The 25688-nt window shown below is 36.6% G+C and overlaps 1 protein-coding gene across 1 annotated transcript in view; it reads right to left on the minus strand.

Annotated features, from left to right (window-relative positions):
* The window catches only part of LOC133803538 (uncharacterized), a 40384-nt gene extending 15755 nt beyond the window's left edge, over window positions 1-24629 (minus strand). Inside the window, exons 1-13 of the mRNA XM_062241623.1 lie at window positions 24381-24629; window positions 23396-23645; window positions 21039-23228; window positions 19364-19439; window positions 10442-10564; window positions 9033-9288; window positions 8472-8957; window positions 8215-8400; window positions 7697-7993; window positions 5801-6445; window positions 4942-5335; window positions 4691-4818; window positions 4291-4461 (exon numbers count right to left, since the gene is read on the minus strand). Of these exons, the coding sequence (XP_062097607.1) occupies window positions 4291-4461; window positions 4691-4818; window positions 4942-5335; window positions 5801-6445; window positions 7697-7993; window positions 8215-8400; window positions 8472-8957; window positions 9033-9288; window positions 10442-10564; window positions 19364-19439; window positions 21039-23228; window positions 23396-23570 (5127 nt within the window). The 5' untranslated portion in view covers window positions 23571-23645; window positions 24381-24629. The remainder of the gene's footprint in view (window positions 1-4290; window positions 4462-4690; window positions 4819-4941; window positions 5336-5800; window positions 6446-7696; window positions 7994-8214; window positions 8401-8471; window positions 8958-9032; window positions 9289-10441; window positions 10565-19363; window positions 19440-21038; window positions 23229-23395; window positions 23646-24380) is intronic.
* Between the last annotated feature and the right edge of the window lie 1059 nt (window positions 24630-25688).

Below are 25688 nucleotides of genomic sequence, written 5' to 3' on the forward strand. Positions count from 1 at the left end.
ATTTTATACAGACTAGTTACCAAACTAATAGGCCTAAAATCCCGCACCCGACAACTATCCAACTTCTTCGGGATTAGGCATATGTATGTTTCATTAGTCCTCCAATGAACAACCCCATCCTTAAAGAAACCATCGAACACTATTTGAAAATCATTCTTAATTGTATCCCAATTATCCTGGTAGAAAGCCATAGAGAAACCATTGAATACTGCTTGAAGATCATTCTTAACTGTATCCCAATTATCCTAGTAGAAAGCCATAGAGAAACTATCCGGACCCGGAGCCTTAGACCCATCACAGTCAAAAACTGAACGACGAATTTCCTCTTCCGTGAAAGGCCTCTCAATGAGAGAGGCCAAAAAAGAGGGAATAGGTTCCCAAGATATACCTTCCACACCAATCCACCTCATGTGGACCGAAGAATACAGCGAAGAGTAAAAACCAACAATTGCCTTTTCAATATCGACATCTTTATCAAGGATAGTTCCATCCTCTTGCTCAATTCTAGAAATGAAATTCCTAGCTTTACGAGCGCTAAGGATACTATGAAAGAGCTTGGAATTACAATCTCCTTGTTTAGCCCATTGACATTTCGACTTAAACCAAACTCCTCTCTCCTCTTCAAAAACAACTTGCTGCCATTCTTTCTTATTCTTCCCTCGCTCCAAAAGAAGTTTATAATTCCACTGTCCACATTTCTCTAATCTATCCAACTCGAACATCCTTCTTTCCAAGGAATGTTTAAGCAAAGTTCTTGCACCAAAAACCTCCCGACTCCACCCCTTAACTGTCTTTAACCAAAGAAAGTTTTTCCATGAAACCATACCCCGGCCACCCCATCAACTTAGACGAATTCCACAACTTCTGACAAAGGACCTGGAAATCTTTATGCTCAAGCCAGGAATTATCAAATCTGAACGGACTGGGACCCCACGAAGGAGGATTAGAATCCAACACAATAGGGCAATGATCTGAAACAATACGAACCATCACTTCCTGACGAAAGAAAGGATAAAACTCTGTCCATAAGGGCGAAAATAAAAATCTATCTAGCCTACTGCAAATTGGCCTCTGTCTGAAATTAGACCACATGAAACGACCATTATGGAGCTTAGGATCCACCAAACTCATCTTTCTGATCAGCGCATCAAATTTCTTCATACTTCTAGTATTAGACACGCTGTTTAGTTTCTCATCTCCTCTCCTTACCACATTAAAATCTCCCTCAGACACCAATGACTACCACAAATGACATGTAAACCAGCTAACTCATCCCAAAAACTATCCAGTTTACCATAAACTACAGGACCGTAAACACCCAAGAACCACCAAGGATTCTTGCCTTCAGCTTCAATACGAACAGAAACGGTGAACTCCCCTACCAAAGAATCTGTAACAGTGACACTACGAGTATCCTAAACCACTAAAGTCCAGCCTGATCTTCCTATTGCCTGCTGAAAAATCCAAGCTTTAAATCTGGATCTCCAAATACTCCTTACAAAACTCCTATCAACTTTAACATTTTTCACCTCTTGAAGCACAATTAGGTCTGGATTGACCTTACAAATAGTTTCTTTAATCGCCATCCGCTTCTCTTTATTGCCACTACCCCACATTCCAGGATAAAATCTTCATGAGAATTTTCGTCACCCAATCTCTCTCCTATTCTCATAATTAACATTAAACTCAAGTTTCTTAAGTTCACAAACACTCTTTTTAGACAAAGAAGAAGAGCTTCCATTCTCTTCCTCCCCTTGATTACTAGTGAGTAATGAAATTCCCATCGATTCCATCACTGAAACTAGCCTTGAATAATCATGTGGGCTATCCACCTCTTCCACAAGCTTTTCCTTTGAACCCACGTCCTCTTTCTCAATTCCAGGAACCTGGTTAACCTTAAATCCTTCCTCTTCATCTCCTTCACACCGCAACCTTCTAGCTTGGACTATGATATCTTCAATATCCTCCCTATCAGCTTCAGAGTCCAAGTCTATATCCTCCTCTAAATTGCACGTTTCCGAAAGACCATCTTCCACAAGATAGATGAACTCATCCTCTTCCAAATCTTGTCTTGTAGACATCGTTCTCTCTTCTTGTTCTTCTAAAAGAAAATTACTCTCTGGAACTGAAACTTTTGGCTTGCAATGATACACTTTCAGACTTTTAGTCGAAAACTCAAGGCTCGACTCTTCCTTTTCTGATTTGTGTAGAGAAACCACCTGACGTCTAGGAGCCTTTTCTGTTTGGTCTGTCCAAAGAAGGACGCTACCCTTGCCAAAAGCCTCACAATGCTTGGGGCATCTAATCCTTCGAATAGGCCTAGTCAAATTAGTGTTGACTTTAAAAAACTTCAAGGGTCGGCAGCCCATTTCTAAATCCTTCAAAATTGGATTGAAGAGAGCCCTAATATAGAATAAGTCTATCTTTAAAGAAACAGCTCTGTTTTCCAAAGTCAAGGCCCAGCCCAAACTTCCAATAGAAAAAGCAATTTGATACTTCAGCTTTGGGCACGTGGCCTTTTTAAAATAAGGAAGACAATTGCATGTGCCCTCCTTTTTCCTTTCTGCAATAGATAAGTCTGAAAACAGCCTCTTAAAAATAGTCTTTAAAGAGGAGCAAAAATTACGTGTAACAATCCCTCTTGATCCGCGACAGGCACCCTGAATATCCAGACCCAAATTAATGCCCCCGTACGACTGGAAAACGCCTTTGTTGACCTCCGGCGACAAATCAACCGTTGCAACACCTGTGGCCAAATCAACATCACCTGAAATTTTCTCGTTCTGATCCTCCCTTGGCGGCTCCATCACCTTTGAATCATCCTTCGGACCCTGGGTACTTTTCTGACCCAAACCTTCCTACCACCTTTACTTGAAAATTCAGACGACTCTCTCAGCTTTCCCAACTTGAACAGTCTTTAAGAGATAAAAGTACCCTCATATGGCAAGGTGATGATTTCAGGAATGAAGCCTTTCGGCTGTCCCAACACCTTCAAACGAGCGACAGACACATCTTCCAACTCTAAAGTACGTTTATCCAAATCCATCAAACCACCGCACAAGTCTCCTATCACCATAAAATCATGCATATTCCATATGTTCAATGGTATTCCATCCACTCCAATCCAGTTTTGTGAGCATAAAAACTTCTTCTCGTACAATTGAGATCTCCAAGTCCAAGAAGAAACAGAGACCTTAAAGTTATTCGAAAATTTTATCTCCCCTTTAGAGATCAAATTCTGTTGCAAGGAGGCAGAGGGACACCAAAGAATGGCTCTATCATCAGACATAAAAGACGATTCAACTTGCCTTTGGATATTTCTTAGAACAAACTCCCAGGCAGTCGGACTTCCAGATTGAATCAACATCACAGCATAACCTTTCCTATTTGACAAAACATGAGTAGTAGGATTCTTTAGGTTGTCCATGCAAACATCCGCACCCTTCGCTGACACCACTTCCGCCCAAGATTGCTTAGAGACCCTTGGATCTAGACATATTTTCCTCCTTGACTCCTTTTTCTGTCTTCCAACCACCCCAATGAGGCACTTATTCATCTCCATCCAGCTTGACTCCCATCCTTCATCAGGTATGATAACGTTTCTGATCACCCTATTTCTTAACGTGGAAACTTTGAGAAAAATGCCTCTAATGTTCTTGAAGCACTCGACAAAACATTCAAAGAGTTGTTCTAAAGGAACTCTTGAACCCCACCCTATCCTCAACCTTCAAAGACACTATCCTCCGGATCTCTCCGATCAGCCACCTTGCTCCATCTAATGGCACCAAAATCTCGTAGCCTAAAATTCTCGTTCTTTCACACAAACGAACGGCCTCGCCATCAGCTGTGAGTGTAATCATGAAAACTTTATGTGCTGTCCTGAAACTCCAATAACGATTATTGGAATTCTCAGGAACAGAACCACCCTTATGCCCAATTCCAGAAGGGAAAAGGGATTTCTTAATCCCATAACCAGTGGGGTCGTGGGGAACTCTCCGAACCCTCATTCTAACTCTGAGGGTTGATATACATCATTCATGAAGTAGCAAAAACTTTTACCATCAACAAACAGTCAAAAATATTAATCAAGCAAGAATTCCATGAATAAGCACAAGTAGCACCGAAATTGACAGAACTTAGCTCGCTAAGGTTGTTTATGAAACTGTAAAATTCTAGCTATTAGTGCTAAAGTTTTGAGCATTAAAATTGAAACTCAAAAAATAAAAACCTGTTGAACAATTAGAAAAATGTAGGTGATATCTTTTCATTAAAAATGAAATATAATCCCACCTCAAGGGTAGGATCACAGAGTTCCTGTTCAACATGCTTTTGGATAGTTGCTTCCCATGAGATTGCATTGATCTCAGAGTTCTCATCAACATTTGCAAAAAAATCAATCTCCCTATGCCGCAAAGTTTCTCCAAGTGGTAAGCCAGACATTGATTGCCATCCAAGTGGCCCCTATACAACCAAACAAAATTACTATGGAAATCAACCCAAATAAAACATGAACAATTATTTTGCTACTTTAAAGTATGTGTTACTAAAACAACTCATTTAGCATGCATATGACAAACAAACACAAGGAATTTACAATATACATATATAATTGTGTATGCAAAATATGTGTGCACACACATAAGTATCATAATTCCATGTTGGAAAAAGAAAAAGAACAAGAAGAGAAAACCTGAACATAAATCTGAACTAATCTTCGCACGGCCTTAGGAAGCCAGCAAGGGAGCATTTGGAGAAGTGAAGTGTCACGTCCAGAAGAGAAGAATACACTGTCGCGCCAACTTAAGTAGTCTGATAAAGCTGAATCACCGTGTTGTACATATTACACAACACTTAAAAGAGTTAAGAAAAAGAAAAACTGAAAACCCTAATAAGACTACTATATACTCATAAATGTTACAAAGCTAAGGCAAAAAAGCTAACCATTCTTTCCTCTAGAACCCACAAAACTAGAAGTTGAATCTTGTCCAAAACATGCCGACACAAGTGTGCGCCACAATGTGGGGAAACTTTGCAACGCGGGCTTGAGGTTCTCTAACGTGCACTGGAATGAGGAGTTACTATGCCTCTTTACTCCACCACTACTCAAACAATTCTGAATAGGAACAGGGGCATGCATAAGCGTTGCCAAAGCTGCCAGTTCTCCCCCTCCTTCTGCAATATCATCTACAGTACGAATTATTTCATCCATCTCAAGCAGATCAGTAGAAGGAACTATGCCACGTGACGTTACCGAACGAGCATTAGAAAATGATGCATCATACTCACACCCCTTGACTCTAGATAACATCAGCCATTTTGCCCATTCACAATCTCCCTGTGTAAAAGCATGATAAAGAATAAAAAAATTAAGTCATACATGTAGGAACTTATTAACAACACCAAACAAGATTTTGGGCCTGAATTAACGTATTTACAACACCGTGTATAAGCTAAAATCGAACTCAATGAGCCTCCCAAAACTCTAGTTAAAGAATATAATTAAGCAAATTTTAAGGCAGCTCCTGCATGTATTTCTCTGGGCATACACAACACAGTTTCCATTTTGGTGTGAAAAGTGCTTTGGCCAAGAAGCTCAGTGTGATGTTTATGGGGAGAATAAAAGAGATTGATTGCATTCTCATTTATCACTAGGATGTAACAGCAAAGGAAACATATTCAAATATACCCTACCATATACAATCAACATAGAAGCATAAGCATGAGAGAGAGAGAGAGTAGATAAGAAGGATGAAAACTTGAATTGCATATAAAAATCAGAGAACAAGATTTAGGAGCTTACAGCAGCATCCAGTAGCAAAGAAAGTGAACCATTATCTAGAACCAGCATGTGCTTGTCAAGGTAAAGGTCCAAAAGGTGTGGCAAGTTGCACTGGACACAGTAACGTATAACTACTTTGTGAAGAGCCTGAACTGTATCAAAATCAAATGCTCCACCATCGGAGAAATTTGAATTTGATGAACTCTCAACAGCCTCGGCATTTGTAAGGATTTCATATCGATTTGTAACAAAGCCAGCACAAGCCAGAAGATGTACTATCTCTGCAGTGCCTTCCCAGAATTCCTTTAAAAAGATAAGTTTCTTTGCAAGCTTCTTCTCCATTTTCATCTTTATCCAAGTAGAGCCCATAATATTATCTGGAAATTTCAAAAGTTTTACATTTGGAATATGCATACACACAGTATCCAATTCTTCAAGAGCAGAGAAGTAATCGCGATGCATTAGAGATTCCATAGCACATCCAACAGTTGAAGCAGCTTGGGGACTGTCCAAGCTGACTTGGAGGTTTCCATCTTCCAAACTTAGTTCAGGAATTAGGTCGAGGAGTTTGGAGACTCTGTCCCAGTCACCACGGCTCATGTAGTAATCAAGTTGTGATTCCCACAGTACATCAACATCTATAACCGAAGACTGATCCAAAACTATCTGCACGGGAAAAGATTTATGAGACCATGGACATATTAATCAACCTTTTTGAAGTGTGAGCCACAATATGGAATAACATAGATAAAGACCTTAAAAGAAAATGTAACAGACCTAAAGTAGATGAGTTAAGGAAGGGGAAAAATGAATTCAGTCACATTTAGTCATTCCAAGCATGGGAAGGGTCCGGGATAAGGAAATTCCAGCCCTGGTAGGTTCAATTTTAACAAGGGTGTTGCTATTGGGACCCTCATTTTTCTCTTCACACCCAAATTCATTAATTAACTATTACCAAACATATAATTTTGGTAATTTGATATAAATGTCCTTAAATATTAAGAAATAATACAAATGTATTTTTAGCACAACTCCGAAACAATTAATTTATCATTTTTAAGAAATTTTGTGTACATATTTTAATTGTTACAAGTATGAAAATTCAATATTGTGATTTTACTAATAATTTTATTTTTCGAAAAAGATTTTACTAATGAATTTAATTCTGATAAAATAATTTTTTTTAAAAAAATATTTATATTTGTTCTTATTTTGAATTAAAAATCATGATCAATATTTTTAATTGAGAGTGCTAAATATGTTTTAATTTTATTTAAATAATAAATTATAAAGGTGAAAAAATAAATTAAAAACAAAAGTATTTAGGTAATCTTCACAAAAAAAAAATTACAAAGTGTGAAAGAAATTTTAGGAATTTATTATGGGTTTATTTAGAAATGGGTGCAGAGTTAAAAAAAGTGGGTGTACATAGAAGTACCCTTTAAACAATTCCTGAATTATTCATTTTCTACCATGCATCTGATATATTAAATACTGGAAATACATGTCAACAAGGGCTGCAAGAAATTTGTGCTCAATTTATGGTGGAGATTTTTGGCAGAGTTTAATTTATGTTTGGTTATCCCAAGAACATGTTCTGACATTAACATTCAGCTTGGTTTAGTCAGAAATGGAAATACGAAATTGCTCTGGAATTCTACATTGTAGGCTGGCTGTTTAGTAAGAGAAATCAAAGAATTTTTAAGAATGTGCATCTTCAGGTTAATGTTTGGGTGCCTCTTTGGTTGAAAAGTGTCGGAAAATAACTTTGCTTTTTCTGATTTATTGAGGATTTAATTGTTCAATTATTCAGTGTTTTATTCTGTTTTATATTGCGGATTGGTTTTAATTATGCTTTTCTTTCTTGCAGGAACTTTTCCCTTGTCACAAAAAATAAATAATAAATAGAGTACTTACACGATCAATGGTTCTCTGGTCCCAGACATTACACCAGACAGCAGGTGCTGCCCAGTATCCACCCAGAACATTTTCATCTTCAACTACAGGAACAGAAGGGTTTTCATTGACATTAGTCCATGAACCCAAAACAACCCCATCAATTTCACCGCACTCGATGGTGAAATTGTTGAATACATTAGAATGCAACAGCTGCAAATAATTTTTCCTTGGTGAATGTGAACTTGCTGGAATCCTCGTGTATTCTTTCTGCCGTCCATTAAATGCATTCCAGAAGCAGCTGCTAGGATAGAGCCTCTTTTGCAAGAGGAAAAAAAGTCAATCCACAATTCCAAGAACATCTTACATGCTTAAACTAAGATTATACTGCACAGGATTGCAGCATGTATAACTATGTTGCACATAAAACTTGTTTTTATAAAAGAAACAATAAGATGGGTATTAATATATCATCTTAAATTACAAAGGTGCCAATCATTATTTAGCATCGAAAAAGTACATATAACACTTGTGTATACCTCAATGAGAGATATTCTATCCATAATCTTCCACTCATATGGTCCCAGGTAACCATATCTTTTCATTTCATCAAAGATTTGTGCTCGAAGAGATCTCCTTACTGTGCCAAACAATAACTCCTTGAGGCTTGTTTCAACATCCTCTCCAAGCCTTTGCAACGTGGCCACAGCAAGTCCAGTTTCACCCTGTTTTTTATGTAAAAATACTGATTAAAGATGTATAATCTTATTTGTGGACATAAACATCACTAAGTTACCTTCAAAAATAGGTCATATGCAATCGCTCTTCCAATGTCACGAACTTCATTAAAAGTATCATGGGGCTCTTTGTCAGAAATTAAATCTCTTGAATGATAAAGATGAAGTTGAAGAACTGCCAAGGGCAGACGTCCAGATAGTAAAGCATCATTGACCACAGTTTTAAGGTCCAAATTATCTATCTTCCAACGTGCAATCATTTCCTTGGGATTTTCCAAGGAAAGAATTTTATTTTGCAGGAGTCCTTCTCGAGAAACAATTGCAGATACTTCATGCAAATTACCTGGGTCCACTTGAGCTTTGACATCCATATGAGCCAAAGCAAGATTCTCAGCATAATTAGATCCCACAGCAGATACTGGAAAAGAATTATCATTTTGATTTACTGTCTCCAAAGATAGGGTGTTTGAAGAAAAAATTGCAAGTTTGGACTCATCCAATGATAAATCTGCAGGCACCAGTCCTGACTCATCCCCACCATTAACCTGTAATAAAGTAATGAGAAATACTAACATTCATCCGATAAAATGCTAATGTAAAAAGAGAATCATATGTCATACCAATCCTTGGCCAGGCCTCTTCAATTTTGAACTAAGTCGAGATTGTAGATTTCTTATTATTTCCAAAAAATGAGCCATCTCACGAAGCCTTCTGGAAGTTCCAACTTCATTTTGAGATTTATCATGTAAGAGCAGTGGAAGATGACGTACTTCAGTCCACCCAAAACTATGTGATAAATATGCATTATTTTCACGATCTAGCAATCCATATGTGCGAATCATTTTGGTAGCAAAGCGACTAGCCAAGGTAAGAAGCCTAAAATGAAAAATCAGACAAAGTGAGTCCAAACAAGAAGTTATGACTATGAACACAATAAAAGAGTAGAGTACTAGCCATTTTCCCTCCTTTTTTCCCCATGAAAAGCGCAATAGTAATGTATCTATCATATTTCACAAAAAAAAAAAAAAATAACATGTGAGAAAGAGAGAAAGAGAAAAAAAACAATACACAAGGCAAGCAAATGAATCGAACAGATTAACATAATCTATTGAACAGCCACTATTTGAAATGCACAAGAAAGTGCTACTGTTCCAATAATAGCAAGTGAAGAGTAAATATTATTATCCTAGCAATTTGTTTGGGTTACGAAAGGAAACAAAACAAAACTATTGTGTTCGAGAAAATTGCATTTCATGCAATGTTTAGACTTTACCAAGCACCCTATTTACAATCACAGGACATTCTATACATTCATACTAATAATTCCAGCATCAAAAACTTGCAAACACTTGTCCTGGACTCCTAGCAATAAAAAAACAAATATAGAAGTTCTCATACCATGTAATGGCAATAAATCAACTACCTAATCTAAAAACATCTGCACTGCAAGACCAAGCATTGTTAAAAATAGCTGAATGCATCAGTTTACATTACTCGGCAAGTGATTTTAAGGTCATATAATCAAAAGGATCATCTCTCTAACCCTAAATGCCAGGAAATAAATGAAAATCTAATCACACTACAAAATATGAATGGCAAGAGACATCAATCTATTGTACCAACTGATATCATCTGTCCTTTTCTATTTCACTCCAAATTAATTAAAATCTTTTTTCTAACCTTTTCTCTTTAAAAGATTTAAGCTTTGCAAGTAGCTCAAAGGAGCAAAAGAAACATTATTCTCATTGCCACTTTTACTAATGGAAGAAGAAAAACTAATAGAAACCAACAAAACCTGCATACGCTCTATAACTGATATGATTACATACGCTTTATAACTGAATATGATTACATAATTAACAGCATGGACTTTCTTCATACTGTGCAATGTACTCAAATTCCATAGCAAAAGAATTATATTTTTTATTTATTTTTTCTTTTGCTCCATAATAAATAATCACAAAGAGGTAAGAGATAACATAGAGAGAGAGAGAGAGAGAGAGCACATAAAATTGGCAGAGGGATTCACCTTGATGCAGCAGAAACATCATTATCATTGCCACTTTTACGAAGCATCAGATAAACTGAAGCAAACAGCAGTCGCAGAATGCCTTCTTCTGCTAAGTTGATGCCCACAAGCATTTCTAAACATCTGGTCCATCCACCCAAAAAAAAATTGAAATTTCTTAGTGGATACTTCACATAAACCACGTACATACCACAACAATAAAAACACAATTTAATTTTAATGTGTACACAGTCTATAGATATTAGAATGGGAAATTATTTTAAATTCAAGGATGACAAAAGATAATCCAATCGACGTGTTTTCAGTTTTATTAAATCCTTGGGAACTACAAAACAAGAAGAATATATTTATATATATATATATATGTGTGTGTATGTAAAGGAACGACGACATTTGTATTATAGGAATAATTACAACCAAATGAGATCAGCTGACGCAAAGCAACAACAGCTGAACTCACAAAACTGAAGATATCATCTTGTCAGAACCTTTTACCCATTCTCCAGTGTTATTGATACCTTGGCCCATGCCTGCTGATCTTTTAGGTAATCTTTGATGAATAGCCAAAAACAAAACAAAACAAAAAAGGAGAGAAAAAAATAATAATAAGATTTGTCTAGCAATTTAGAACATGCTTGTGTGAGGGACGATTTTAAAGTTGTCTGGTTTGTCTCTAAATAATTTAACAGTGCAAGGAGCACAGGAAGTGTGAAGATGTCCAATGATTTCATTGGAGAACTATAGCTAGTTGATCCCCCTTTAAGAAACGCCAAATTCACTTGGTCTATAAAGAATGATGTTACTTATAATGGCATTGAATTCTACCATAACGTATTAACTAGCGGAAACACCTGCATAGCATCATCCCAAATTAATCTCTCAAACACAGATTTGCAAGAATAAATTACAGAATTGTCGCCCAACCACACTCTACTATATTCAAACGTGCTACAGAGATTTCTTTCCACCAGAAAATACATCAATTCAATGAAACATAGAACTTATATATCAATAGAATTTCAAATAAAATGAAAGCTTTATGATCCATTATTCCCTTCCCCATTTACTCTATTTCCCAAAAAAATCTTTACAAGGGCTGTTATTCTTGGAAGAAGAAAATCTTGCCATCATGGGAAAAGTTTTTAAGAGCTCTAAGCCAATCCCACATCCTCCTAAAATCTAAAACTTCTACCATTTCCAACCTTGATTTTAACTATTTGTAGATGATCTTCATATAAAGAAGCAATGCCTTTCCAAGGACATCTAAAGGTCATTCTTTCTCCTACTTCCATACTTCTTTTTATAAATCTGCACCATAAAGTACCTCTTTCCAAAGGAAACCTCCACAGCCATTTCATCAGATAAGCTTTATTCCTTGCTGCCGAATTTCCTATCCTCGGCCCTCCTTTGGCCTTTGATATACAACATACCTCCCAAGAAATCAAATGATCCCCTCCTAAATCACCTCCTTCCCAAAGAAAATCATGCACATTAATCTTTCTACTTGGACAACAATACAATTTGGAGCCTTAAAGAGTGACAAGTTATATTTAGTGAAGATAAAATTGACCAAACAAATGCGAGTCTTCCTCCTCTTGATAAAACACATTCTTGATCTAGTCTTTTGGCCACCTTGCAAAAATCGGCTCCCTGAACCCAATCTTTTGAGGACCATCCTTAAAAGCATCTCCAAATATTTTAGTAGCCGAGACCCCACTACATACCCAAATGGACTAGCTAAATTAACAAGCCATTTTCATCAAAATTAATACATAGAAACTGATTGGGCTCAACTTTTGAAATCCCTGTAATAAAAACCTCTCACCAAATCCCAACTAAGCACTTGAAAATCTAGAAGAGCTACTTCCCCTCATATATGAGTGTTTGGGTGTCCTCTTGCTCTCTGGGAATATTGAACATGCACCAAATCTGTTGACAGATAGGAAATCAAATCATAAAGATTTGATAAATATCTATTTTTTACTATTGTATATAGTTTCCTTATTTATAGGATTAGATTATATTATTCTGTAAAATCCTATATTTGCGTATTGGGTATTACTCGGAAAATACAATCAATTTTACCAATTTCAATCAATTCTTACGGTATCAGAGCCCTAGGGTTCTTTCTCTCTCTCTCTCTCGACACAGCTTTCCTTTTTCTTTCTCTTTCGACGTTGCCATTCTCTTCTTCTCTGGCAATGGCAACCAGCGACGATGCCTCTTCTCAGTCCAACAGGCCTCTTAGCTCTCTTCAGTACTCGGAAATCACTCCTCCAACTCAGTCCAGTGGCTCCGTTGGTTCCCTCTACAGCCATGAAAGTGGGTCCCTACATATTACAACACACAAGCTTGAAGGAAAATACTATTTGCAATGGGCACAATCAATTAAAATTGTCATCTACGGTCACGATGATACATCACAGGTGATCTCCCTGCACCTCCCATGACAGATTCAAATTACAAGGTATGGCAGACTGAGAACTCTATTGTCCTTGCTTGGCTTATTAACTCGATGGACCCGAAAATAAGCCACAAGTATTTATTCTTCAAATGACTAAAGAGGAGTGGGGTGCTGCTTGGAAGATGTATTCTGATCTTGGGAATGCTTCTCATATTTTTGAAATCCGCACCAAACTCAAGGAAATAAAACAAGATAATCAAACTGCTACCCAATATTTTTCAGACTTACAAGACTTGTGGCAAAAACTTGATTTATATCTTGAGACCACACCTCTGTGCACTGAATGCAACATGACACAAAGACAACAATAGGAAAAAGAAAGAGTTTTCGAATTCCTTACTGGGTTAAACAACAACCTTGATGAAGTACGAGGACGTCTGGTTAGTCACTCACCTTTTCCTAACATTGAGGAGGCCTTTCCTGAAGTACGTCGCGAAGAAGCACGTAGTCGAGTCATGCTTACTGCTCCCGAACTCCAACCTACGAATAAATCAACTCTTCTTTCTAGGTCCGGCCCTCTGTCACATGACAAATCCAACCATGATACGCAGCCAAACTGTAAAGGTTAAAGACCTTGGTGTGATCATTGTCAACGCCATGGACACTCTCGATCTACTTGTTGGGAAATTCATAGAAAACCAGCCAACTGGACCGCTCAACACCAAAATGAGAGAAAAGCCTACCAAACTCAGGCTCATGGTAACACTGATTTCCCACCAGCCACCGCTTCACTCTCATTCAGTAAGGAACAGATTGAACATTTACATACACTTCTGAATCAGTCCTCTATAAACTCTACATCCATTTCCAAATCTGATAGTTCCTCTTGCTCTGTTGCATGCTTGGGTAATTTCTCCTTTGCTCTAAACTATTCTCAAACACCATAGATAATCAATTCAGGAACTTCTAATCATATGACAGGTTTATATCATTTGTTTGACTCATATACTCCATGTTCTAATAATTCTAGTGTCAAGATAGCTGATGGCACTCTCTCTTCCGTTGCAGGAATTGGCACAATTAAATTTTCTGGTGATTTAATCCTTAAATTAGTCCTTCATGTTCCTTCTTTAAAGTGCAATTTAATTTATGCTAGCAAATTGACTACTGATAATCATTGTCTTGTTAAATTCATATCCAATTATTTGTTAATTTCAAGAACTATCATCAGGGAGGATGATTGGCAGTGCTAGAATTCATGATGGACTTTATTTCTTTGAAAATTAACGACAAATAATACAACAACCTAGTATATCTAGTTTTGCTTCTGGTTTAAACTTTGTTTCTATTTCAAACTCTAGCAAAATAATGTTATGGCATTATTGACTTGGACATCCAAATTTTTCATATTTAAAACATGTATTTCCATCATTATTTATCAATAATAATTTGGTTTCTTTACAATGTGATATTTGTCAATTGGCTAAGCATGCACGGGCTGCATTTCCTCAAAAAAATTATACACCAACCAGCCCCTTCTCTTTAATTCATAGTGACCTGTGGTAACAAAAAGGAAGAAAGAAACAAAGTCGGGGAAAAACCTGACCCAGAAAAATTACGACTCCCTACACAGGTCCAAAATGAAAACTTCATCAAAACTTTTCGATCTATACACCCACGTAGGAACCCAGAACCTGGTTTTATCCCAAAGAGAGTCCACAGAACAAAAGGACTCTTCAAAGATCCTACTATTTCTCTCCAACCAAATAACTCAAAAAGTGGCCAACACGGTACTCTGCCATAAACGAGCCATCCTCTCTCCTCCCTCTAACTGACACAGGAACAATTGCGAACAAGAGGAAGGCATACACCAATAGATCCCGAACTCATTTAACACTTTACCCCACAGAGCCCTGGAGAAAGAACACTCTAGAAATAAATGACCAACTGATTCACCCTCATTTTTATAGCAAACACACCAATTTGGCGACAAATAATGAAAAGGTCTTCTCCTCTGCAAATTTCCATGGACACTTTACTTATCCAAGAATAACAACCAACCAAACACTTTAACTTTCGAAGGAACGACACTCTTCCATAACCTCTTAGCCCAAGAAAACTCTGCACCTAAATGAGCATAGGTCAAACTATAATCCTCTTGTCCTCCAAAATTGACGGAGATCCACAAACTTAAGCAAATGTAACAACTCAACCAAACTAGGAACCTCCCTCTCAAATAAATTCCTTCTGAATCTCAAGTCCCAACAACCTACACCACCCGAGCTGCTAACATCCTCCACAACTACCATGTCTTTGATCAAAAAATTCGCAGCCGCCAAAAGTGACGGTTCTCAATGTTATTGAGAGGAGGTCTCTTTTGACCTCTGTCTCTTTTTTAAAAAAAAAAATCATAGTGACCTATGAGGACCCTCAAAAGTCACTACCTCCCATGGTAAACGTTGGTTCATAACGTTTATTGATGATCACACACATCTCACTTGGGTGTATCTACTTTAGCACAAATCTGAAACATGTCATGTGTTTCAGAATTTCCACCATATGATTCAAACACAATTTCAGACATAGATTCGTATATTATGTAGAGATAATGGCACAGAATATTTCAATACCGCTTTAGGTCTCTACCTATCCCAAAGAGGAATTATTCATCAAAGCTCATGCGTTGATACCCCTCAACAGAATGGTATTGTTGAAAGAAAAAATCGCCCTCTTAGAAGTTTCCTAAGCCCTTATGTTTACATGCATGTTCCAAAGTATCTTTGGGAGATGTTATTCTCATTGCTGCCTATCTCATTAATCGTCTACCTAGTCGACCACTTCAGTTTAAGACACCATATTCTGATCTTCAAACTTTCTATCCTCATATTTCTTCAAACACTCTTCCTATTAAGACATTTGGTTGTACAATCTTTGTTCATGTTCATCCTCAAGATCGCACTACACTTGATCCTAGAGCCATTAAGATTGTGTTTCTTGGCTACTCTCCTACTCAAAAAGGCTATCGGTGCTATTTCCCTCTTACAAAAAAGACTTATGTCTAAAGTGATGTCAGCTTCTTTGTAAACACTCCTTATTTTTCTCCCACCTCGCTTAAGGGGGAGAACAACATTTATCAAGAGCAAGAAGCTCAGTGGTCATGGAGGTTAGATCTACCTCTAAATCAACCTTCAATAGTTCCATCACGTCCAACTCCAAATTCGACTCAAACTTCAGCGAATCCAAATTCAAAAGACCTTGCTCCACCTTCTAAGTCAATTGAAGAAACGTATACATCCTCCAAACCAAAAACAAGAGTTGCGAGATTACTCTAGAATATAAAGAAATAACCAAGTCATGAATTCTCAACACAGTCAAGAAGTCAATCTAATGGTACAACCTCTTCCTTCAAATATGTCATGTAATCATTATTCAAACACTCAATCTAATGGTAGAACCTCTTCCTTCAAATATGTCATGTAATCATTATTCAAACACTGATTCAAATCTAGACAATCCCATAGCAATAAGAAAAGGAACTAGGTCTTGCACTCAACATCCTATCTCCAAGTTCATTTCTTATTCAAATTTGTCATCTTCATTCAAAGCTTTCACCTCTAATTTGTCAGATGATGTGATTCCTAGGAATGTTGAAGAAGCCCTCGATATTCCTGAATGGAGAGCAGTTGTTCTTGAAGAGATGAGAGCACTTAAACAAAATGAGACTTAGAAATTAGTGGAATTACCACCTAATAAAATGGTGGTAGGATGCAAATGGGTGTTCGTTGTCAAGTATAATGCTAATGGGTCTATCAAAAGGTATGAAGCACGGTTAGTTGCGAAGGGTTTTACACAACCCTATGAAATTGACTCCACTGAAATTTTTGCTCCAGTTGTCAAACTCAACACTATCAGAATCTTACTCTCACTAGCAGGCAACTTGGATTGGGAATTACATCAGCTAGATGTAAAAAATGCATTCTTGAATGGTGAACTAGAAGAGGAAGTCTACATGATTCAACCTCCAGGATTTGAAGAAAATCCTAGTACAAAGAATGTCTGCAAACTCAACAAGTCACTCTATGGCCTAAAACAATCTCATCGGGCATGATTCAATCAGGTAGTCAAGGGTCTTGGATACATACAAGGTCAAACTAACCATACTCTGTTCATTAAACACTCGTGAAAATGAGAAATACCTATCATGATTGTGTATGTTGATGATATAATCGTCACAGGTAATAATACCAAGGAGATGAATCTGATCAAAGAGTTGTTGGCAAAGGAATTCGAAGTCAAGGATCTTGGGACACTAAGATACTTTTTGGGTATGGAATTTGCTAGATGTAAAAAAGGTATTTCTGTATCTCAAAGGAAGTACACTCTTAAAAAAAACCGGAATGCTAGGTAGTAAGCCTAGCAAAACTCCAATTGAACTTGGACACAAAGCTAGAATATTCAAAGGAGATCTAGTTGACAAGGGAAGACACCAGTAGTTAGTTGGAAAGCTCATCTATCTCTCACACACTAGATCCAACATTTGTAGTGAGTCTAGTAAGTCAGTATATGCATGACCCATGTCAAGGCCACCTCAATGTTGTGTATAGGGTCTTGAGGTATCTAAAGCAAACACTAGGCAACGGATTATTTTTCAAGAAAACACTTGAATGAAAAGTTGAAGTATTTACGGATGCAGACTGGGCTGGATCGATTGATGATAGAAAACCTACATTGGGTTATTGCACATTATTGTGGGGTAACTTGGTAACATGGCGGAGAAAAAAATAGATTGTTGTTGCAAGAAGCAATGCAGAAGCATAATATAGAGCAATGGCCCATGGATTGTGCGAAGCAATATGGATCAAACGACTACTAGAAAAATTGAAGATTGAATATGAAACTCCTGTTCAGTTTTACTGTGACAACCAGTCTACTATTAGTATTGCTCATAACCATATACATCATGACATAACAAAGCACATGGAAGTGGATCGCCACTTCATTAAAGAACAGATTAATGGAGGAGTTATCAAAATTGGATATGTGCACACAGACCAACAACTGGAAGATATTCTTACAAAGGGATTATTTGAACGAGTATTTGATTTCCTTACCAACAAACTTGGACTTATCAACATCTATAGTCAAACTTGACAGGGAGTGTTGATAGATAAGAAATCAAATCATAAAGGTTTGATAAAATAGCTATTTTTTACTATTGTACATCGTTTCCTTATTTATATGATTAGATTTTATTTGTCTTTATGTATATTATTCTGTAAAGTCCCATTTATGTGTATTGATTCTTACTCAGAAAATACTATCAATTTTACCAATTTCAATCAATTCTTTAAAATCTTACAAAGAAGGCCTTTTCAGGCTCTCTTCCCAGCCTGGTGCCTACTTTGCAAAGCAAATAATGAGTCTATTGATCACATTTCCCTATGCACATTTACTTTAAACCTTTGGATCAAGCTTCTTAAAGAATTTAGCGTGGAGTGATGACACCAGGGCAATGCATTGAATTGTTAAATGTCGAAGTTAAGAGGGAAGGTTGGTTCCATTTAAACTGTCGTGATGGCAATATTTTGGGCTATTTTGGTTGGAGAGAAATAACATAACTTTTGAGAGAAACAGTTCTAAAGCTAAGTCTTTTGGGGAGAAAATTAAGTATTGGGTAGCTATATGGGTCTACAATGTTAAAGAGTTCAAAGATGTAATGTTCTCTAATCTGGGTAGAGATTGGGATAGTCTATTATAAATCAGTCTTGTTGCCTTTATTTGTGTGGTTTTCCACCACTTTCTGCAGCTCCAAATCGACTTTGTATGACTTTGTGCCATAGGGAACTATTTTCCAAAGCAAACCACCACAGCCACTTCATAAAAAAAGCTTTACTGATACCCAATCCTCCTTGAAATCTGGGTTTACAAACCAACTCCCAAGCCACCAAATGCTCATTCCCTGAAAGACATCCTCCTTCCCAAAAGAAATCCCGCATCATTTTTTCCAACAAGCTTATGACAGACTTAAGAGCTCTAAAAAGTAAGGTAATAAATTGGTAGTGCTGATCGGACGGTTGAGTACTGGTGGCTTTGTTGATTTTTAATACCAAGTATTTAATGTCTTATATTTTTCTGATTTACTAAGAAAACTCTCATCTTGGATCCTACTGAGAAAATCAAGCTACCCAGAAGATAACAATTATTGGATAACCACTTATGCTAGAAGTTTAAGCTACCAAGAAGCAAGCCAACCTTAACAAATTATTGACTTTCATATTCTAACAACATGCCTCTTTTCTTTTTGGAAAGACATTTATTCACTAGTTTGTCTTTTAAGAATCTGATATTTATCAATTCAAAGAGTTTCCAGTTCCTGATCAGGTTCACATACTAAGAGAAAATTTAAAAAGTACGTAGTATTTTTCTTGGAATTATAAACAAATATATAAGCAAAAAATGCAGTAAATTACATCTTTTTCAAAAAAGAATGCATCTATAATTAGCAAAAGGGTACTTACTGCTCTATGTCATCAAATTTCAGGTAGTCCAAAGCCAACTGCAATCGACGCATTCGGGGTATTTTCAAATCCCAGCCTGTAAGCAAGATTGATATGTCAAGATTATGCTAACCTCTTTAGAAATACCTTGATATCAGCAATATATGATCCTTTATACAACATGCAATAACATGGGAAAACATAAACGAACATCCCCAACACATAGAATTTCAGTCTTTTCATAATATATATATAATAATATATATACATATATATATATATTAAAAGGCCAACATGTGGTGATCATCAAAAATTTAAGAGCGGAATTATCATGGTTGGAACTCAAGACATCTTTCTCTGATATCATGTTAGGTTACTATTTTCTTCCAAAACCTGAAGCTATAATATTTATATTTTTCAACATGATTTATGTCCCTCCAAAATATTTCATTTAAGAATATCTCTCCAAATATGACAAAAGGGCAAAAGAAGAACCATACAGCTGACATCAGATGAGAATTTCCTAGACTCTTGTAGATAATTAGGATCCCTTCATTATGTCCATGCTTAAAAGCCCAATCAACTTTGTAGCAGAAGGCATAAATCAGTTATCACTAAGTGCTTTGGCCATCCTTATTGTCACATGCACTAAGTTAAAATGTGCCAACAACTATCTAATGGCATATTTTTTTTCAATCATTGATTGAAATTCAAAATAAGTCAATGGAATTCGTAATCGCATACCCTGGATTAAATCTCACATAATAAAAGGTTTTATTTGGTTCTTTCAAATAATAAATCCAAGAAAAAATAAAGAGGAGAGAACAAATCAAAACAAACTCCTCCAACGTGAATCAAGAAAGAAAAAAAGTATTTTTAGTACCTTGGGGAGACTTCTTAAACTTTATTCCCAATGATGGCTCACATTCTTTAGTAGACCCCAATTTTTTTATTCTTTTCATAAGAAATGAGACTTATTTTATTGACAATTCACCGCAACAAACCACAACCATAGCACGCAACACATAGAAGTGTTTACTAGACCTCAATTGTTACACAACTGTTGAAATTAGTTCATTTAGTCAGTATTATTTCCAGCAGGCTAGAACCACACCATGCATCCTTCCAAAACCTCAGCCTACTCCCATTTTCCACTTTAAATCTGACACAATCTAATTCAGGGGGACAATCTAAAATAAAATTCCAAGGACTTCTAAATGAAGATCAAGCTGCCTGACCTGCATCCCACCCATTACTATGACACCCAAACTTACTTTCAATGATTTTATGCCATAAGGTATTTGGCTCAATAGAAAATCTCTTTAATGCCATTTAAACTAGACACTTATTCTTCCTGACCAAATTTCCAATATATAATCCTCCTTGTTCATGAATTTGGGTAAAAGGAACGATAAACATCAAACAGCTTGTAGAAGACAACTTACCCATAAACAAAATTGGAATGCTATCATCTATGAAAAATCACAAAAAATAAAATATAACAAGATGCCATTCCCTAATACAAAAACAAAAACTATTGAAATAATGAAATATATATGATAGGCCAGCATTCTAGTTCTAAAGTAGAGAAGGAACACTGATCTAACAAGGAAACATCACAACTATTACTATGAAAAATAATATGATTTTAGTAAAAGGAGGTACATGCTAGATCATAACCACAAGTTATTCTCACCATTTTCAAAACATAAGCGATCTGCCTCTTCAACACTGTCATATAAAAGAACCCTATCAAGAACTTCAATGGTCCAGGGTGAGGAAGGGTGTCTAAAATTTCTAATTTCCATACTGTCTTTTTCTTTATATACACTGCCTGAGTTGATACTCCACTGCCTGTATCCTATGAATTCAATAGGAAGGAAACTTGATGAAACTGAAATAGAGGGCAGAACCACTGAGAGGCCACTTTCTGTCACAAGGTAAAAACAGCCTTGGAAAGTGCAACCAACTGCATCTCCAGTAAAATATTCTTTTCTTCCATTGCGGAGATACATTTCACATTCCATAAGCAAGCCACTATCATCACAAGTTGCTGACTCCATAAGAAGATTAAAATGAACAATTTGAGAACCATTTTGATCTTTCATGTTGTGCTTTCTAATGAGACGGGTTATTCCAAACGGGGAAAAACAGATAGAATCATCCTCATTAACTCTATTTGTGGGAAGAAATATTCTGCGCATATGACAGGACTTCACTACAGCATCATGAAGGGTCTGATTGGTCATCTCATAAGCTGCAAAGAAACCACTTAAACATTTTGTGTATTGCTGCATTCCGTTTCCATGAAGGTTCCACTGCTGTATTTCTTGAAGTACACGATTTCCACCATTACTTAAGAAAGAATGATATCTGCTCCACATATATGAAAAACTAGGGTCGTGAGAACCAGAAAACTTAGAATATAACCTTTGGCAACATATACAGGAACCACCCACCTCCCAACCAGCCAAAATTCCAAGTCCAATATGTTGACAATGTGGAAACAATTTCTCATCTCTATCCCCCAAATATTGATCAGCACATATCACATAAACTACACCACACTCATCAACTGCTGCTAACATAGAGGTATGTGAAGCAGGAATCAACCTATTAAATACTCTCTTATCAAGAGCCTTTTCAACTTCAATATTTTTTCTAACCACGCCTACAGACATTTTGGCTTGCTCACACAATTCCATATTAGATTTAAATTCACAAGTCTGTAATATATTTATACGCACAACATACTCACCTGACATTGCAGAATAAAAAACAACAAAGCCAGAAGAAGTGAGAGCAACAAGAAGATTATTAAAAAAACAAAAATCCGTCCACTCAACCAGTGGGCCTATATTTTGATTTTCCTCCAGCTTAACTAAGGAAACCCACTGGATTGCCCATTTGTCTAACATTGCAACAAGGACTAAGTTTCTGTACAGGCTTCTAGTACTTTCATCACTCTTATCAATAGTTACAGGGTCCGCCAATGTCAAAGAAAATCCAACATAGTGTGAATTGCTGGAGAATACTCTGAAGCATTTGTACATACTGCTTATCCCAACACCGAAAGAATTAGACAAAACATCTGGCTCAAAACTAGAACAAGATGAAGTTGAATTTAATTTTGCAGGCCCATCACCACCTGAATCATGTACCTTTTCCTTCAGGTACTCCTTTAACAAAGAGTTACTATGAGGTACAAAGTCTTTGAAAGGAAAATCACTATTAAAAATGTGAAATGAAACAACCTTGGCTGAGGAAGGAAACGATGACTTCTCAGGAAATCTGGTCCATCTTTTACCATCAGATTCAAAATCTTCAACATTAGCAAGAAAAGATTGCAACCATAACTTCGAATCAATACCTCTTGAAAACTCATTTCCTTGTGGACTTTCACTATTTCCATTGGTTGTATTTACATGTTCAACATTCCTATTGGTTTCATGAAATGAACTAAAGGGTTCATCTACCTTTTCATTCGAAACCAATGTGACAGAAGGCCCCCATTCCACCCACTCACCTTGCTCAAACTTGCCCTGTGATGCAGTTTCAGAACTTCTGGATAATGTAGTGTTTTCACAAAAGGCATGAACTGTCACACCATGGTTACCAGATACAAACAAAAACTCTCTAAATAAAGCATCCTTGTGCTGATTATATGTATCCCCACAAACACCCCAGGCAACAGAGTATACATCACCTAAAAAGGCAGACCTTCCAGATAATGATTCACTTTCAAAAGAGAAACCACTATCAAAATCTACTACTGATCCAGAAGGGCATGGCATATCATCTCTTCTTGGATCTAAAGCTGAACTTGGATAGTAAACATTTTCACTACAATTATTCTTCAGTTCATCATTAATCACTCCACAATCTTCTGCAAACACAAATGGGTATTTTTATAAACAATATGATATGTTAGATAGGGGTTAAAGGCAGCAGCAAGCAAAGTAAAAAAATAAAACAGTAATACACAATCCTATAAAAAGAACATCGGCAGTGTCAATGAAGTTACAGGAGATAAAAGAAAGCAACATAACTCACCTGTAAGGAGAGGCATCAACAAAGCTTCATTCTGCCTGGAAAGCAACAATAACTGCTGCCTTGTGGGAGAAATAAACGCTTCACGAAACTCTGACAAGTTTAGTTTAGGATAAGATGAGTCCCATTTATGCAACTGCAGTATAGCAGGTCCCTCACCATTCGAAGAAGGATTCATTGTGATACTTTAAGTGAACAAGAAAGCAAAGGAGAAAAATAGAATGGTAAAGTAATTGTGTCACCATACGCTTTTCTGCATCAAGAAAGAAAGAAGGCAGCGAGGGAGGGCAAATTAAAAAGATTAGTGACACGAAAATTCTACTTTCTCAGATATGCAATAACCATGGAACGATAATTATAGACATACAATAACAATTATTAAGCATCCACAGAATAAGAATAAAAAAGACAATGAAGAAAAACAAATGAAAGTACAAAAATTCCAACTCGAAAAGATCAATCATGCAAATGTTGCAACAATATCCATCTCAGATTTTACCAACTTCTCATTTAAATAAAAAGCTTGGTAAAGTTGTATAGAATTCAACAGTTCAACTCCTTTACTGAAACAAAATTCATCAAAAAGGTGTTTAGTCATCCAAAGCTGGGGGGAGATGATTAATAAAGATGACTGTAAACTTACTATCCTTTAATTCCACACAGTTACTTTCTCGGTAATTAAAATACTTCCATTTCTTTTCTTTTTTTTCAACTCAATTTTCTCGGTAAACAAACAAGCTGCATGATGCCACATGCTAAACTTGGATCACTCAAACTTCGACAAAAAACCGTCGAGCTATCACTTGTGTAGTACTTTCAAAATTGCATAAAACAAAATTCAGATTGAAATTTGAAACTAATAACCAAGATTAACAATCGAAAACCATCGTAAAAATCAAAACAACGATTCGTTCACGAAATTAAGTTCCAATCCAATAATCGATGAATGAAAATATACAAAACGCTTCGAAATATAACCAGAAGAAACCTGTAGGGACAGCTCAATCGAGGAAGAGCGCCACCACCATATTTGGTGAATCAGGACCCGATTGGATTTTCTATTTTTACTATTTAGTAATAATATTCCCTCTTCAGGCACTAGTCTCTCGGCCGTCGCTTTTGTTTTTTTATTTTTTTTGGAAGGTATTATTTATCAGTTTCCGATCGAGGACAGAGTGGCCGCGAGGTTTCCAAAGGAGCGAAACGGAGAAGGGGAGATGGAGAGAAGGGGCTTTCTGGTAAATTACTTATTTTATTTTTTGTCTCTACATCTAGTAAGTTACTAATAAGATTCATTCACGATCATAAATTATACGATTCTTAAGGAAACTTCTTTCTTTCCTTCTATTTATTTACCTCTGGTTGGATATGTTTATTTTTATATATAATTCATTGATAATAATCAAGGTATAATGAAAAAAAAAAATAAAGGACAACCGCTATTCTAGTGGAAAACCCAAACAATGCCTAATTTTGGGGTCAAAGAAATTAATCCACTCTAAAACTTATTATTTCACTAAATCAACAAATCCCATTAGACTCATTCATAGACGAATTGAGCAGGGAATGGTGGCGGTGGTGGTGGTGGTTGGCCTCTTGTTGTCGCTTCAATATCATCGGAACCTTGACGCATTACCGTGCAAAATTGGGCAAAGCTTTCTTTTTTTTGGTGTCTTGCGAGGGCTTTTCGGGCTTCTTCGATGCAGGTTTACGGGCAGGGTCAAGCCTGAGTAGTAAGAGTCATATACAAAATTTGTTATTTTTAAGAAAATTATATATAGCATGATATTTTTCAATTTTTGGGGACCTTTGTACATGTAACAAAATGGTATTTTTCAAAAAAAAAATTAGGTCTCATTACGTGGGGGCCCTAGGCACAAGCCTGGCCCACCTATGCCCAATGCCAGGCCTGTTTACGAGTATTAGCGGGCTTGGTGTTGTTGTTTCCGGCCAGTGCAAGGACAGGTCGTGACTTAGTGTCAGCGATACTAGTCAATTGGAGTCTTGGTGGGCCTGACATTGTGAATAGATAAGAGCAAATGGGTGGAAGCGTCTGGTGGTGTTGGTGTTGATGGTGGAGTCAAGGGTGAGAAAATTGAAGGAAAATGTTTGATTGAGAAAAATGAATTTAAAAGTATTGGTAGACCTGGTTATGGACTAGAGAACTAGAGAAACGATGCAAGAGTATGAATTGAATTTTTTACAAGTTCAACTTATGCTAATTTTGTTCTCTCTTAAGGTAGGTTCTCATCTAAGGTATGATCTCTTTTCCATTGGTATTTTATTTGTACAATTC

The sequence above is a fragment of the Humulus lupulus genome, chromosome 1, assembly GCF_963169125.1.
Source record: "Humulus lupulus chromosome 1, drHumLupu1.1, whole genome shotgun sequence".
Taxonomy (NCBI): Eukaryota; Viridiplantae; Streptophyta; class Magnoliopsida; order Rosales; family Cannabaceae; genus Humulus; species Humulus lupulus.